This window comes from Notolabrus celidotus, chromosome 4 (genome assembly GCF_009762535.1).
Source record: "Notolabrus celidotus isolate fNotCel1 chromosome 4, fNotCel1.pri, whole genome shotgun sequence".
In the NCBI taxonomy this organism is placed as follows: Eukaryota; Metazoa; Chordata; class Actinopteri; order Labriformes; family Labridae; genus Notolabrus; species Notolabrus celidotus.
Window position 1 is genome coordinate 33,656,780 of NC_048275.1, and position 18,102 is coordinate 33,674,881.

Sequence of the window (18,102 nt, forward strand, 5' to 3'; positions counted from 1 at the left end):
AACTTTGATTTCTGTTTATTCCTTCCTGTTGAGTTCTTGTGATGTGAGACCAAAGTCTATTTGACTGTATTGGATAAATACCGCAACTCCTCCGTGTCCTGTTTGTCGTTCTTTTGTGATGATGAAGCTGTTGCTGCGGGTTGTTTTCAGTCACACCTGTGACTGCGTCTACTGAGTCAGAGGTTTACTTTCACACAGCGGCCTTATCTGTTCACCGCCGGGGCTGATGGGAGATATGAGGACCTGTTAGAAACCACGTGTCCTCGTCTGATCTCTCAGCTTGTCCTTGTTTGTCCTCAGCAGCGTCAGAGCGTCACTTCTCCTCAGGTTCTCCAGAGGAAACACTGCGGCACAAAATGCTTCTCCTCCCAGCTGCTGCCCTGTGCTGTCTGTGTTCAGGTAAGTGTTTCAATCAGCCAATCAGGAGCCAACAAACTCTACCTTTTCTAAACACTGTCTCACTCACCTTCACCTGTCTGTCTCTGTGTCTGCAGCTCTGCTTACCATGGCAGCAGAGCTGATTCAGGAGGATTTAACACTGACCAGGAGAGTCGGAGAAGAAGTCTCCTTCAGCTGTGGACGAACTGACCTCTGTGATGGTTCCTATGTATTCTGGTACCAGAAGAAAGACACAGAAACATTCAGAGTGATTCTTGATATAAGCAGGTCTACTGGTGACATAGATAGAAGATACAACCATCCTCAGGTAGATGATTTCTCAGGTGTGAAAAAACAGAACAGCTATGAGTTACAGATCCAGAGAGTTGAACTCTCTCATTCAGCCACCTACTACTGCTCCTGTTGGAAACCCACAGTGAGAAATGATCCGAGCAGCCTGAACAAAAACCAACAGATGAACAGATGTGACTCAGAGAGCAGTAATCCAGAGACACAGACATGATGAATTCAGAGGGTCCTTTATTTACTGCTGTCAGGACTTCTTCTTTATATTATATTATATTATATTATATTATATTATATTATATTATATTATATTATATTATATTATATTATATTATATTATATTATATTATATTATATTATATTATATTATATTATATTAAAGTAATAAAGAGTAAACAGGACTAAATAAAAACATAAGAGGTGTAAAAGATGTGATTAAAGACCTTAACCTGAAGTATCACAGCTCAGACTGAGGTTGAGATTATATACAGTGGATAGCAAAAGTCTACATGCCCCTGTTAAAATGTCAAGGTTTTGTGATGTAAAAAAAATGAGACCAAGATAAATCATGTCAGAGCTTTTCCCACCTTTAATGTGACCTATAACATGAACAATTCAATTGAAAAAAAATTGAAATCCTTTAGGGGGAAGAATGAAAAATAAAAAATAAAATAATGGGGTTGCATAAGTGTACACACCCTTTAACTAATACTTTTTTGAAGCACCTTTTGATTTTATTACAGCACTCAGTCTTTTGGGGTAGGAGTCTTTTAGCATGGCCCATCCTGATTTGACAATATTTGCCCATTCTTCTTTACAAAAAGCTCCAAATCCATCAGATAGTGAGGGCATCTCCTGTGCACAGCCCTTTTTCAGACCACCCCACAGATATTCAACTGGATTCAAGTCTGGACTCTGGCTGGACCAATCCAAAACTTAAATCTTCTTCTGGTGAAGCCATGCTTTTGTTGATTTGGATGTATGCTTTGGTATCGTTGTCAATTTGAAGGTGAAATTCCTCTTCATCTTCAGTTTTATAATCTAAGCCTGGAGATTGTGTTAGAACTGACTGGTGTTTGTAACTGTTCATAATTCCCTCCACCTTGACTAAGGCCCTGGTTCCAGCTGAAGAAAAACAGGCCCAAAGCATGATGCTGCCCCCACCATGCTTCTCTGTGGGTCTGGTGTTCTTTATGTGATGTGCAGTATTGTTTTTATGACAAACATACCTTTTGGAATTATGGCCAAAAAGTTCAACCTTGGTTTCATAAAACCATAAAACATTTGATGCTTTTGGGAGACTTCATGTGTGTTTTTGAAACATGTTGCCGGGCTTGGATGTGTTTCTTCATTAGAAAAAGCATCCGTCTTGCCACCCTACCCATAGCCGAAACATATGAAGAATAGGAGAGGTGTTGTCACATGTAGTACACAGCCAGTACTAGTCAGAAATCCCTGCAGCTCCTTTAATGTTGCTGTAGGCCTCTTGGAAGCCTCCCTGACCAGTTTTCCTCCCGTCTTTTCATAAATTTTGGAGGGACATCCAGTTCTTGGTAATGTCACGGTTGAGCCATATTTTCTCCACTTGATGATGACAGTGTCCACTGTGGTCCATGGTATATAATGCCTTGGAACATTTTTTTCCCCTTCTCCTGACTGATACCTTTCAACAATGAGATCCCTCTGCTGCTTTGGAAGCTCTCTGTGGACCATGGCTTTTGCTGTAAGATGCAACTGAGGAAATGTCATGAAAATCCTCCTAGAACGGTTATAGGTCACATTAAAGGTGGAAAAAGTTCTGACATGATTTATCTTTGTCTCATTTTTTTACATCACAAAACCTGGCATTTTAACAGGGGTGTGTAGACTTTCGCTATCCACTGTAGATATATATCCACCACTGTGTATAGAGGAGAGCACACATGAGTTGAATAAATAATATTTGTATTTAATGAAACTAAATGAGAAACTGAACTAAAAGACAAACTACAGAAAACAAACCAAGCTGAAAGTCTGGAGAGAGAAAGGTGGACTGACTGCCTCCATCTTCTAAAGTGAGGAACAAGGTTAACCAGATCTTCCATCATCCTGACTCCACTCACATGGTTTCAGGATGGAGAGGCCTATAATATGAATCCAGTTCATCATAAGCAGGTTCTCTAAAATCCATCTAAAGACTAATAACACAGATCCCTCTGGTGATGGTCCAATGGGCTCTATTTAACGCTCTGAAATGCACGGTCTGTAGCGCACGGTTCAAAGTGAATCAGAGAGTGTTGGACTTGTTAAGTGGAGCACAATCTGGGTGTTAAGAGAGGCACAGGGTGCAAAGAGGTCAACAGAGCCTGGGAACCTGACGTCCCACCCCAGACAGCCACGCTGGCTGATGAGGCGAGCTGGCATGCTGTGTAGCCTCTGCTGACTGGTAGGACTACCACAACCTTACGAGTTATTATTTACAGTGATTTCTATTTGGAGGATCTCTTTCTAGTTTTCCTGCCTGGAGGACGAACCAAGGAGAGTGTGTCCCACATTACTAAGAGACCAAGGATGTCTTGGATATCAGCTGGACCATGTACACACGTAAAGTTTTACAGCATCCCAAGATGGTTACAGTGTGCTCCAGACGTCTTCAGAAACAAAAAGTAAGTAAGTTCACGTTTAGTAGATTAATTCTCTGTTGTAACAATGCTTCTTGGCAATAAATCGTACTGTTGGAAAGCCTGTTTATTTACCGTTTAAATGGAGCCACATTTGTAAAGAACAGGTATTTGTGTGATGAGCAGCAGAACTAAGTATATCGGTTGCGCCCATGAACAATTTGCCAAATCTTCTCTGCCAGTGACTCTTGTTTTGAGCTTCTTGTACCCCCAGTTGCTGAGGATCATGTGCCTGATTGGGTCCTGCTACAAGGGTCAGTGGGTGTCCGCTCCAAGAATCTGTATGCCATGTTTGACTGATCTGGATTGGCCCTTGCGATACGGCAACTTCAAGCTGGTGTTCCACCAAACCAAGATGTGGCATTATTTGGAGTGAGCCCTCTTACCATCTCCAAAGTGAAGGGCAAGTTCCAGATAACAGGAAAAGGCTGCGATGTAGGCGTCCCAAGAAGACTACACCAGAAGAAGACGTTTCCTCACCCTCTAGCACTTAGGAACCGTAGGCTGTCTTCTAAATATTTACAGACAAGGTTTGCAGGACAATATGGCTGACGGCTCTCTGACCAAACCATTAAGAACAGTCTGCACGCAGCCAATCTTCAGTCTCATAGGGCTGCCATGACTGCCCTTCACCATCAGGCCCATACGCTTGTGTCGACAACACGTGCACTGGAACCTGAACATGTGGAGGAACACTATGCTAAGAGATGAGTCCAGATTCTGTTGGATCGTAGGGTCAAAGTGTGGAGAGGACGTGGAGAACGCTCTGCTGATTGCTGCACAGTTACATTGCTTGGACTTTACATGTAATTCATTCACAGAAATGATTTTATTCGCATTTGGTGTGAACACCCCATTAGAGTAACATCTTTTGGTGGAGGCAGTGTGACAGTGTGGGGCAGCAGCTCCCCCACTGGAAAAACAAGGCCTGGTCATCATCGGAGGAAATGTCAATGCAGAGAGATATGAGATATGAGATTCTGCAGCCAGTTGTAATCCCACATCTCAACGGTCTGGGACTGAACTCTATCCTACAGGATGACAACGCTCGGACCCACAGAGCAGGGTTTCTCAGAGACTACCTAAAGTATTGGGAGTGGAGATGATGGAAAGTCCTGTCAGGTCCAGTCCATGTGGACTGATGTAGTGGGCTGACAGACACCCTGGTCCTTAGATCAACACTTTGGAGTCCAGAATGAGGATAAAGAAGAGACAGACATGTTGATGTGAACTTTGGAGAAACCCCTCATGGAGCTGAAATATGATCCTGGTTCATCCTCTGACTCATTCAGCAGCACACAGGTTTTTGTAGCACTCTTTCTCACTGTGGAAGGTGGTGGACGGTACTACTTGATCTTTGGCTCTGGGACTAAACTGTTTGTAACAGGTAAGAACTAAAACATTTGATTATCTTTATTATTAAGATGAATTTCTGCTTCTTCATTAGTTTTTCTTGTTTTTTATATTTAATAAAGGACTCTGACATCATTAATGTAAGAGGTTTAAATGTCCCTGCACATCTGGAGCTAGTCTTCGTTTGTGGATTTGATGAACCTGATTTGTATTTTTAGAAAAGCTCTGATATTTCAAACTTTATGAACATATTTGACCCTACTTTGAGTTGGTCAGAGGTATGTCTGGTTAATTTCAAAAGAAGATAACACGTGATAAATACTATGATTCTGCTCAAATGAATGACTATAGTGCTCAAATAAAGCTCAGACAGTTGTATTAAGTATGATAACGTATATGTCTATTAGTGGGAATATGTTGTGAGTCTACATTAAACCTGAGAGATCAAAGATACTAAATATAACATTACATTCCTTCTTTAATTCTATTTTTCATGTGCTACATAAAAAGATGTGTAACGCTTTCATACACATATATTTGTATCTTTAGATTATTTTAGATAGAATTAGATTATTTAGAGATTCTGAACAGAGGTCAAATAGAAACACTGAAAAAGTGCAGATTTTTATTGTTTTAGTTTTTACACACATCAGATTTCTGATCAACGTATTAAAATATGAAATTAAAAATAAGTGATTTTGTGGTTCTGCTCAGGGACATCAAGGTTTGATTTGAGATGATGGAGCTGTCTTTATTTATATTTGTGCTTTCTAGATTGTTTCATTTTGATTCATTCTGATGAAAAATACTTGAAATAAATATTATAATAATTATGGAGTCAAAAGCATATTGATTTGTTCCCTGAGGATTCAAATCTATGTCAGGTTATAGTTGAGGAATATTAACACTGTATTGTTTGTAAATGTTAAAAAACACAACAATGTGTATTGTTCTTAATATAAAGTATACATAACATACTAATGTGGATTTTTATGATACTATATTTTCATGGAATCAGTATTATTAGTTTTCTGTGTAAGTCTAATTCATCTGAACAAACTGAAACATGAAAAATGATTGATTCCAGTATTTTTGATTCAGTACTTTGAGTTATGGAAATATCAAGCTGCCCATATTGTAAAAGTTAAAGTGAGACGTGTATTTCATGAGTATTTCCTTTTTAATAACATGTGAGAGAGATAGAGTGAGCCATTGCATATGTGAACAAGAATCCTAAAAGAGTGAGACCAATCTAAAGCTTGACATCTCTAAATATATTGAGAGAGATATTCAAAATATCCTCCATGTTTTTGATTGATTCTAACGTGTTTCCCACAGTGTCAACAGGACGAGGTGAAATAATACACAGTTTATAATAAACGTGTTCTAACTCTTGTCCAGGAATGATTTGATATGATGTCTGTGATCAGGTCGTCCTTAGCGCTGCCTTTGATGTTCAGAATGAATAAGTGTTGTTTTGGGTTTTGACCAATCAGAATCAAGTATTTCCCACAGCCAGGTGATTATTAAGAAAGCTGAGTAATAATAGCTGCTAACAGTGTTTGATCTGCAAGTGGACACATTTCATGGAGGGAACTTGTTGCTGTATGGATGAGCAGCTTAGTGATCAGTGTGTGGTTTCACTCTTCAGATGAGCCCGTGGTGAAGCCCGTGGTGAGCGTGTACCCGGCAGCATCCAGAGCCCAGCTGGAGGGGAAGAGCTCCCTGCTGTGTGTGGCCTCAGACATGTTTCCTCCTCTGGTCCAGATCTCCTGGGAAAGACGAAAGGGGGACGGTCAGCTTGAGGTGCTGTCGCCTGCTGAGGGAGAGCAGCTGGAGCTCAGAGAGTCAGGACGAACTGTCTCCATCCTGATTGTCCCTCAGAGAGAGAACATCACTGATAGATACCTCTGCTCTGTGCAGCATGAGAGGGTCAGAGTGGCGGCCAGAACTGAACAAGGTGAAGAAAGCTTGGTGTCTGATTCAGCTCCATGAGATTAGAGCAGATTAGAGATTAGAGCACAGATGATGAAACATCTCTTCATGACTCTTTGTCTTTAACAGAAGTTCCAGCTGCTGCAGCCTCCTGTCCTCCAGAAAGAGAAGCGCCTGACCTGACAGCTATGCAGCAGACCCAGCGTAAGAATCTGAAAAACGGCACATCAGGGCCCCTAAAACCTTTGTGTGGCCCTGATCTGGGCTCAATAAGGACCTTTGAGCTTCAAGTTGAACTGGTGTCTGTTTTTATTGAGCTGCTTGTTCTGTCTGAAGAAGTCAAAGTTACATTGACGACCCTCAAATGATTTGATGACGACATGTACACATTTTTAAAACATGAGACTGCACGAAGAGGAGGTTAACTGCTGTGTTTCTCTCTGTGTGTTTCTGTGTGTGTGTGTGTGTGTGTGTGTGTGTGTGTGTGTGTGTGTGTGTGTGTGTGTGTGTGTGTGTGTGTGTTTCTCTCTCTCTCTCTCTCTCTGTGTGTGTGTGTGGCTCAGTGTCCTTTCAGGCTCAGTGCAGGGTGAAGCTGCTCTCTCTGCTGTACTCGCTGCTGATCCTGAAGAGTCTGGTGTACTGCTGCGGACTCTCTCTGCTGAGGATCCTCACAAACAAACCACCGTCTGTCAGCTGCACATGTGCTGACCGACTGTCTCCTGCTGGCCTGTTCTAACCATCAGATCTCATCAGCTCACCTCTGTAAAGCTTTTCTCAGCAGGTACAAATGTAGATTCCAACATGTGGAGGTTGGTTGGAAAATAGATGGATCTCTGCAGCGTCAGATAAATCCCCCTGGAGTTCTAAACAGAAACAGACTTCTATTCTGATCCTGAGTATGTTGTATAAAGTTCATTTGAATAGATTCTGTTTACACTCAGTAAATAGTGATTTGTAGAAATGTTTCCAATGATCCTCTTTCTGCTAGATTAGACCTCATTTAGTCAATGTTTCATGCATATGCAGAGTGTAGCAGCTTCTTACATTATTTAGATTGTAACTTTCTCAATAAAGTGAAAAATCCTCAGAGTCTGTGTTTTATTAATATCTTTGTTTTTATTGATTTCTCTTTGGCTTCACAGCAAATCAAATCAGAGTCAGCTTTATTGAGCGGGTTCCTTTTCACCTCCAACTTATTTCACTCTGGTCCAACTCCCTCCATCTTCTTTCAATCAATCAATCAATCAATCAATCAATCAATCTTTATTTGTATAACGCCAAATCACAACAAACATTATCTCAAGACGCTTTTACAAACATAGGAGGTCTAGACCACACTATGTCAAATTATGAACAGAGACCCAACTTCAAGACAGGGTAAGACTCAGTCTGACCCCACCTTAATCCATCATGAGCATTGCACATCGCAGTATTTAGGTAGTTACAGTGGTGAGGAAAAACTTCCTTTTAACAGGCAGAAACCTCAGGCAGAACCAGACTCATGTTAGACAGCCATCATGCCTCGACCGAGTTGGGTCTGGAAAGACAGATAGAGGGGAGTAAGAGAGAGAAGTGATAGTGATGAGACGAGTCGTAGAAGCTGTTGCCGCTGGAGTCCAGCACGTCCGTATCAGCTGGAGTCCAGATCGTCCGCAGCAGGAGGACGTCTACGGCAGCTCAGAGGAATCTACGAGACAATGGAGCTCAGGGACTCCAGAAAGGTCTATGGTTAGTAACTTTAATGGGACAGGCAGAGTTAAAGTAAGTGATGAGGGGGTTGGGGGGAAGGGGGTGAGCTAGGATCCCAGTGTGTCAGTGTGCCAGTTCCCCCGGCAGTCTAGGCCTATAGCAGCATGACAAAAGCTGGTCCAAGCCTGATCCAGCTCTAACTATAAGCTTTATCAAAAAGGAAAGTTTTAAGCCTACTCTTAAAAGTGGAGATGATGTCTGCCTCCCGGACCCTGACTGGTAGATGATTCCAAAGGAGAGGGGCCTGATAACTGAAGGTTCTACCTCCCATACTACTTTTAGAGATTTTAGGTACAACTTTACCTCCATTCAGAGGACGTACATGTACCTCTACGACTAGAAATAAAACGCTTTAAAGGACCAGACGGTCAGAAAAAAGTGCCAAAATAAACTTATAAAGCTGTTTCATAAATGTCTCATGAACACACAGCAGAGAGAGCCGTTTCATCATTTCAACACATTTTAATTTTTATCAGTTTTTAAATGTTGTCTTAGAAGACAAACATCTCAAACTCATGCTTCATCTTTGTCCTCCTTTCAAATAAAAAACTGAACAAATTCATACAAAGAGCAACAACTAGTCAGACTGAACAGATTGTGTAAAATTGTATCTGTGTTTTCATCTGAACAACCAGTATAAGTTAGTGAGAGTCCACATTCAGAGTCAGGGTTATTGCTCAGTGTGCTTACACATACAAGTCTCAGTGTTTTTTATGCATTACAATAAATAGGATAATTACAATTACATGAAATGAAACATGGGACTCAAAGTCAGTCATTTGACTCTGGTGACAAGTAGCTCTCAGCGTTAGTTCCTTCAGTGCAGAGGTAAATGTTCATACATGTGCTGCTAAGAGTCTAATGATACAGCAAAGATCAGTAAACATAAACATAAAGCTGTTTTATACATGCCACTCTGCATGTTGGCTCCTTTTTCTAACTGTGTCAGTATGAAGGTGAAGCTGTACGCTGATGATACTGTTGTTTACAGTTAGAGGTTTTAAAGAGGATCTGAGCAGACTACAAGAAGTCTGTTTGAATTCTGAGCACTGAAGTCAGACTGAATTTCCTGGAATGATGCTTTAACCAGAGTGGATGGTTTTAACAGTCTTTGTTATTTCTGTGAGAACCCTGAGCTAACGGTTAGAGCAGGAACCCACACAGATCGTCTCTCTGCTGCAGGAAGGAAGGAAGTGTTGATCTGCTGTCAACAGGTTTTTATGAGTCCTAATAACCACCGAGAACAGATTCATATCTGCTGCTGCTCACACTCTCAAACCGCTCTCACTCTTAGTACCTGTTTGTCTTCTCTCTTGTTCTAAGTCTGAACACAAAGACGTGTTTCTGATCCAGAAGATGCTCCTCAGAGTTTACACACCGTGTTAATGAGAGGTTCTTTATGCTCTTTAAACCTATTCATTAAGGTTTCTGAGCTTGTTGGATTGTTCTTAAGGTTCAGAGACTCTGTGTAGACGATAAAGACAAAGACGTGACACTCAAGACGAACTCTGATGTTAAACTTTAACAAGAACAAAATTATTTCAGTCGTCTGAACTCATCTGAAAAAAAATCAATAAAATATAAGAAACAAAGTATGTTTTCAGCATGTGTGATGAAAGAATAACACAGGAGTAAATAAAGGGAGTATTTATATTTTAAAATAAACATTTCTACAGGTATGGATAGTGGGGGGGTTACTTGTGTTCTTTATGTCTAATTTTTATTTCTAATCTCCCCTTTATATAGACTGTATTCATTTTTTGTACATACCTTTTTGTTATTATTATTATTTATTATAACATTTTATTATTATACTTAGTATTATTACCAGTATTATCATAAGAATCTGTATTATTTTTTTGAGTTATTATCTTAACTACTATTAATATTTTTATTGTTGTTGTTTTTGATGTTATTTTTATTATTACTAAAATGACTATTATATGACAATAATTTATATTATTACAACTTCTATTATTATGATTGTTGTTTTAATATTATTATTACTATAATTATTATCATTATTATATATTTTTATAATAATGATATTAATAATAATACATTATCATTATTATTATTATGGGATGCATTTTTGACCATTATAATATTTGTTGTTAATGTAAAATGTAAATTAGGTCTCGGGTACTGAACGTGGTCTAACGACTCTACTGAAACACAAGGAGTTATTAATCTTTCTCTCTTCTTTCTATCCTACAGTGACCGCGAAACTCACCAAAAACCCTTGAGATGCTCAAAAAGGGGTTCCCATAGAGGGTAGTTTCACCTACATGTATGAAAATGGGTATGGACATACTGTATATCATAACAAGACCAAAAAAAAAACACTCTTGCACCCACATTCTAAACACAACAGGAAGTCCAGTATTTTCATCTGAATTTCTAAATAATTTCTTTTTAATTATGTTTTTTACATAATTTTTATTTGTATTTGAATGTATTCATGATTTTTCTCAGAGAACAGAGACCATGTGAAAACTGGAGCACAGTCAAAGCTGCTGCACACCATCAAAGGAGCGAGGGCCCGATCGTTGCCGTCTGAGCCTTTAATCATTTGCTTATATTTTCAGAAATACAAATGTCATCAAAAAAAACAGAAATACAATTCTCTCCTTTTATGATAAAACCTGAATCGTGTTGTTTTGTGGAATAATTCAGTTTGATGTAGATAGAAATGTAGAAACAGTCAGAAGTTTTAATATTTGTTTGTAACTACAAACTGGGCCATAAATGACACCAATCATAGATCACCAAACCAATCCTGCAACAAGTTGATGTTAAGGAAACTGTTTTGATAATTAACCAGTGTTTAAAGTGAAGTTAATGTTTTCAAAGGCTTTAAATGTGTTGAAATGATGAAACAGCTCTCTCTGCTGTGTGTTCATGTAGATAAACAACAGTATCATCAGTGTAGAGCTTTACTTTCACACTGACAGTTATTCAAAGAAGCCAGCGTTGAAGCTGCTGCTAAAAACACACCAGGTGATATTTATGAAACAACTTTATACGTTTATTTGGTCACTTTGCGAAATAAGTTTGAAGTGAAAAGGAACACGCTCAATAAAGCTGACTCTGATTTGATTTGCTGTGAAGCCAAAGAGAAATCAATAAAAACAAAGATGTTAATAAAACACAGACTCTGAGGATTTTTCACTTTATTGAGAAAGTTACACTGTAAAAAATGTAAGAAGCTGCTACACTCTGCATATGTATGAAACATTCAATAAATGAGGTCTAATCTAGCAGAAAGAGGATCATTGGAAACATTTCTACAAATCACTATTTACTGAGTGTAAACAGAATCTATTCAAATGAACTTTATACAACATAATCAGTATCAGAATAGAAATCTGTTTCTGTTTAGAACTCCAGGGGGATTTATCTGACGCTGCAGAGATCCATCCATTTTCCAACCACCCTCCACATGTTGGAATCTACATTTGTACCTGCTGAGAATAGCTTTACAGAGGTGAGCTGATGAGATCTGATGGTGAGAACTGGCCAGCAGGAGACAGTCGGTCAGCACATGTGCAGCTGATGGACGGTGGCTTGTTTATGAGGATCCTCAGCAGAGAGAGTCCGCAGCAGTACACCAGACTCTTCAGGATCAGCAGCGAGTACAGCAGAGAGAGCAGCTTCATCCTGCACTGGAATCTGAAAAGGGCTGCAGGAACGTGAGAAACAGAGAGATTAAAAAAGGAATGTCAGTTCTCTGCTCCCCTCTTCTCTTTGAGTGCGTCTCTACAATCAAACCAGCCTTCTTTACCTTGTCCAGTTCTGGACGTCACTTTGAACCCCTCGTGCTTCACAGAGCAGAGGTATCTATCAGTGCTGTTCTCTCTCTGAGGGACAATCAGGATGGAGGCGGTGCATCCCGACTCTCTGAGCTTCCTTATCTTGCTTTCAGCAGGGGGCATCGCCTCCAGCTGACCGTCCCCCTTTCGTCTTTTCCAGGAGATCTGGACCAGAGGAGGAAACATGTCTGAGGCCACACACAGCAGAGAGCTCTTCCCCTCCAGCTGGGCTCTGGATGCTGCCGGGTACACGCTCACCACGGGTTTCACCACGGGCTCATCTGAAGAGAATGATACATTTTGGACCATATAAATTATTGTCACTGAATAAAAAAAAAAAAATACACCAATTATTTGAAGTTTTTTAAAATGTTCAATCTGACCAAATGAAAAATCGTTCCACTCAAATACAAATATATAAAATACTAAATAAAAAGTAATGTCTTTCAGCAGACCAACCAAGTTTCATGATATAATACAATACAATACAACATAATATAATATATATTATAACTATAATATAGTATAACATAATATATATTATAATATAATGTAATAAAATATATAATAAAATATAATATAATATAATATAATATAATATAATATAATATAATATAATATAGCATACAAACACATTGTGTCTAATGTCCGTGAGTGTTTTTCTTTATTGCATTAAAAACAATGTTTGTCTGAGTAACTTTTACACATTATTCTCTGTATTACATAGAAAATATTAATATAAATATATTAACATTAAGTAGTGCTTGATCGTTTTTAGTGTCTATCAGTTTAACTGTATGAACGTATCTCCCACTATACAACACTGGCACCATCATCAGGACATTGATTTTACCCTCTGAATATTAAAATTAATTTCTCTATAAAAACGTTTTTCCAAACACATCAAACTGATTTATTGTAATTATTCTAAATTCATATTTAATCTTGTGTTCATTGTCAAAGGTGTAGATAAAAGTGTGTTTGTAACCCTGTCAAAATTTTACATTTAAAATAATAATAATGTAATTTAATTTGATGCTAAATCAAAAAAACACTTCGGACTTGACAGTCAAATTTCAATCTATTTTATTATGAAACCTTTCACGTTACTTTATCTGTGTGGCTGCAAACATTCTTTACTAAATCTATAAAAACATCAACGTCTAAAACCTGAGGCAGCAGAAAGAAAGGAACAGATAATCAAATGTTTTAGTTCTTACATCAGAGCTTTTCTAAAAATACAAATCAGGTTCATCAAATCCACAAACGAAGACTAGCTCCAGATGTGCAGGGACATTTAAACCTCTTACATTAATGATGTCAGAGTCCTTTATTAAATATAAAAAACAAGAAAAACTAATGAAGAAGCAGAAATTCATCTTAATAATAAAGATAATTAAATGTTTTAGTTCTTACCTGTTACAAACAGTTTAGTCCCAGAGCCAAAGATCAAGTAGTACAATCCACCACCTTCCACAGTGAGAAAGAGTGCTACAAAAACCTGTGTGCTGCTGAATGAGTCAGAGGATGAACCAGGATCATATTTCAGCTCCATGAGGGGTTTCTCCAAAGTTCACATCAACATGTCTGTCTCTTCTTTATCCTCATTCTGGGCTCCAAAGTGTTGATCTAAGGACCAGAGTGTCTGTCACCCCACTACATCAGTCCACATGGACTGGACCTGACAAGACTTTCCATCATCTCCACTCCCAATTCTGGAGGTAGTCTCTGAGAAACCCTGCTGTGTGGGTCTGAGCGTTGTCATCTTGTAGGATAGAGTTCAGTCCCAGACCGTGGAGATGTGGGATTACAACTGGCTGCAGAATCTCATCTCGATATCTCTCTGCATTGACATTTCCTCCGATGATGACCAGGCCTTGTTTTTCCAGTGAGGGAGCTGCTGCCCCACACTGTCACACTGCCTCCACCAAAAGATGTTACTCTAATGGGGTGTTCACACCAAATGCGAATAAAATCATTTGCGTGAATTAATTACATGTAAAGTCCAAGCAATGTAACTGTGCAGCAATCAGCAGAGCGTTCTCCACGTCCTCTCCACACTTTGACCCTACGATCCAACAGAATCTGGACTCATCTCTTAGCATAGCGTTCCTCCACATGTTCAGGTTCCAGTGCACGTGTTGTCGACACAAGCGCATGGGCCTGATGGTGAAGGGCAGTCATGGCAGCCCTATGAGACCAGAGATTGGCTGCGTGCAGACTGTTCTTAATGGTTTGGTCAGAGAGCCGTCGGCCATATTGTCCTGCAAACCTTGTCTGTAAATATTTAGAAGACAGCCTACGGTTCCTAAGTGCTGGAGGGTGAGGAAATGTCTACTTCTGGTGTTGTCTTTTTGGGACACCTACTTCGCAGCCTTTGCCCGTTATCTGGAACTTGGCCTTCACTTTGGCGATGGTACGAGGGCTCACTCCAAATAATGCCACATCTTGGTTTGGTGGAACACCAGCTTGAAGTTGCAGTATCGCATGGGCCCTATCCAGATCAGTCAAACATGGCATACAGATTCTTGGAGCGGACACATACTGACCCATGTAGCAGGACAAGCAGCTAAAAACAAGTGTCATTGGCAGAGAAGATTTGGCAAATTGTTCATGGGCGCAACCGATATACTCAGTTCTGCTGCTCATCACACAAATACATGTTCTTTACAAATGTGGCTCCATTTAAATGGTAAATAAACAGGCTTTCCAACAGTATACGATTTATTGTCAAGAAGCATTGTTACAACAGAGAATTAATCTACTAAAAACATGAACTTACTTACTTTTTGTTTCTGAAGACGTCTGGAGCACACTGTAACCCTCTTGGGATGCTGTAAAACTTTACGTGTGTACATGGTCCAGCTGATATCCAAGACATCCTTGGTCTCTTAGTAATGTGGGACACACTCTCCTTGGTTCATCCTCCAGGCAGGAAAACTAGAAAGAGATCATCCAAATAGAAATCACTGTAAATAATAACGCGTAAGGTTGTGGTAGTCCTACCAGTCAGCAGAGGCTACACAGCATGCTGGCTCGCCCCATCAGCCAGCGCGGCTGTCTGGGGTGGGACGTCAGGTTCCCAGGCTCTGTTGACCTCTTTGCACCCTGTGCCTCTCTTAACACCCAGATTGTGCTCCACTTAACAAGTCCAACACTCTCTGATTCACTTTGCACTGTGCGCTACAGACCGTGCATTTCAGAGCGTTAAATAGAGCCCATTGGACCATCACCAGAGGGATCTGTGTTATTAGTCTTTAGATGGATTTTAGAGAACCACTAGACACCTGCTTATGATGAACTGGATTTATATAACAGGCCTCTCCATCCAGGTACCTGGTGGGTGGAGTCAGGATGATTGGAGATCTGGTTCACCTTGTTCCTCACTTTAGAAGATGGAGGCAGTCAGTCCACCTTTCTCTCTCCAGACTTTCAGCTTGGTTTGTTTTCTGTAGTTTGTCTTTTAGTTCAGTTTCTCATTTAGTTTCATTAAATACAAATATTATTTATTCAACTCATGTGTGCTCTCCTCTATACACAGTGGTGGATATATATCTATGTAATCTCAGCCTCAGTCTGAGCTGTGATACTTCAGGTTAAGGTCTTTAATCCAGCCACACATCTTTTACACCTCTTATGTTTTTTATTTAGTCCTGTTTACTCTTTAATACTATACTCTACTTTAATATTCTATAACATAATATGATATAATATAATATAATATAATATAATATAATATAATATAATATAATATAATATAATATAATATAATATGATATAATATAATATAATATAATATAATATAATGTAATATAGTACAAAATAATATTATATTATATTATATAATCAAATATAAAATAATAATATATTATAATATAATATAATATAATATAATATAAAATAAAGAAGAAGTCCTAACAGCAGTTAATAAAGGACCCTCTCAGTTCATCATGTCTGTGTCTCTGTCTGTGGTTTACTGCTCTCTGAGTCACATCTGTTCATCTGTTGGTTTTTGTTCAGGCTGCTCGGATCATTTCTCACTGTGGGTTTCCAACAGGAACAGTAGTAGGTGGCTGAATGAGAGCGTTCAACGCTCTGGATCTGTAACTCAGAGCCGTTCTGTTTATTCACAGCTGAGAAATCGTCTACCTGAGGATGGTTGTAGCTTCTATATATGTCACCATTAGACCCGGTGATACAAATAATCCCTCTGAATGTTTCTGTGTCTTTCTTCTGGTACCAGCATACCCAGTCTTCATCACAGTGGTCAGTTCGTCCACAGCTGAAGGAGACTTCTTCTCCGACACTCCTGGTCAGTGTTAAATCATCCTGAATCAGCTCTTCTTGCATGGTAAGCAGAGCTGCAAACACAGAGACAGACAGGTGAAGGTGAGTGAGACAGTGTTTGGTAAAAGTGGAGTTTGCAGGCTCCTGATTGGCTGATTGAAACACTCACCTGAACACAGACAGCACAGGGCAGCAGCTGGGAGGAGAAGCATTTTGTGCTGCAGTGTTTCCTCTGGAGAACCTGAGGAGAACTGACACTGACGTTGCTGAGGACAAACAAGGACGAGCTGAGAGATCAGACGAGGACACGTGGTTTCTAACAGGTCCTCAGATCTCCCATCAGCCCCGGCGGTGAACAGATAAGGCCGCTGCTGAAGCTGTCGTGTGGTTTTCAGACGAGCGTGAGGTTTAAAGGAAGAGGAGGAGGAGCAACAAGCGGCACACAGACACCTGAACTAAGGAGTGCGCGGCGAGCACACTATAAACAAACAGAGCAATAGTTTTGTATATTATATTTTAGCTCATGGTAACATGATGGGCTCATTAACAATGACAGAGGTATACGGGGCTGTACAGGCAGAGATTTAAAGACAAGGGATAAAAAATAAAGCAGAAATAAAAACATTAAACGTTAAAAAAACACAACAAACAAATTAATATAGCCCGCCATTTAAGTGACGGCCCTACGATACATGAAGGTTTATCTAACTGAACTGATCTGGATATATAATGTTCAAAATTCAACACTCTAGATTATAATATTTAACTAATTTCTATTTGAGCTGCCCAAGTTATGAAGTCAAACCTGAATATATTATTTCTGTTATTTTTTGAGTAATAATTTGATTAAAAATAAATTTAACTTTTTTTTTTTACATTTTCAACCGATTTTTTGTTTTTCTTTTAAGAATTATTTTAAAAAGAATAAACACAGAATAGAAAAATCATATCTAAAGTGTGTTTACCTTTTAATATGCCGTTTCTTCAACCTCTCTTTTTTTTGTCTGCAGAATTTAACTCGTAAAAATATGAAATGTATTTTTTTCAAGGTATAACAATGAACTAAAATTTCAAAATATTCTTGTTCCAATGTCTGTCTCATTTTCAATTTATACATTTCTGTAATATTTTTAATTAATTTTTGAATATCAATTCTTTTTTTAATTTGTATTATACAATATATATTATATATTTTGGGGGGGTAAGTCATGTTCTGTTCGATTTTCTACTGAATATTGTGAAAAGGGAAATTACAGCTTCTTTTTTTTTTTTTTTTTTTTCAACTACTTGAGTTGCACGGCACTGTGTTAATATTGTCCCTTATAAACAAAACTAAATCTTATACTATGGTTTTTGGAAATCCCCAAAATCTAAGATCAAAACTGAAGGGTTAGGGTTAGATTCTCTTAGTAAAGATTCTCAGTATTAAACATTTCTTTGCTTTTGACTGTGGTTCTCAATCTTGATCTGTCGCTGTACATTTGTCATATCTCTTAACACAAATATTGATAAAAAAAAAAGACAAAGTCATACTGTCTGTTCTGTGATGCTCCAAGGAGTAAAACCTTTACACTGCCGCCCTCCAGTGGCTGCAACAACACACTGTATCACTACTCATGGTA

At 39.0% G+C, this 18,102-nt stretch overlaps 2 protein-coding genes across 2 annotated transcripts; one reads left to right on the forward strand and one right to left on the reverse strand.

Annotated features, from left to right (window-relative positions):
- The first annotated feature begins 307 nt into the window (after nt 1-307).
- LOC117811676 (immunoglobulin lambda-1 light chain-like) lies at nt 308-7,710 on the forward strand. The gene is made up of 6 exons (XM_034682099.1): nt 308-399; nt 495-800; nt 4,678-4,731; nt 6,349-6,657; nt 6,762-6,836; nt 7,196-7,710. Exons 1-6 carry the CDS (start codon nt 357-359, stop codon nt 7,366-7,368), a joined length of 960 nt encoding a protein of 319 aa, XP_034537990.1. The 5' UTR covers nt 308-356; the 3' UTR covers nt 7,369-7,710.
- A 3,838-nt stretch (nt 7,711-11,548) lies between these two features.
- Nucleotides 11,549-16,755, reverse strand: LOC117811853. The gene is made up of 6 exons (XM_034682330.1): nt 16,650-16,755; nt 16,149-16,554; nt 14,561-14,762; nt 13,610-13,757; nt 12,166-12,474; nt 11,549-12,063 (listed from the first exon to the last, which is right to left on the reverse strand). The coding sequence occupies exons 1-6, from the start codon at nt 16,690-16,692 to the stop codon at nt 11,861-11,863; spliced, it is 1,311 nt and encodes a 436-aa protein (XP_034538221.1). The 5' UTR covers nt 16,693-16,755; the 3' UTR covers nt 11,549-11,860.
- Nucleotides 16,756-18,102: the final 1,347 nt, after the last annotated feature.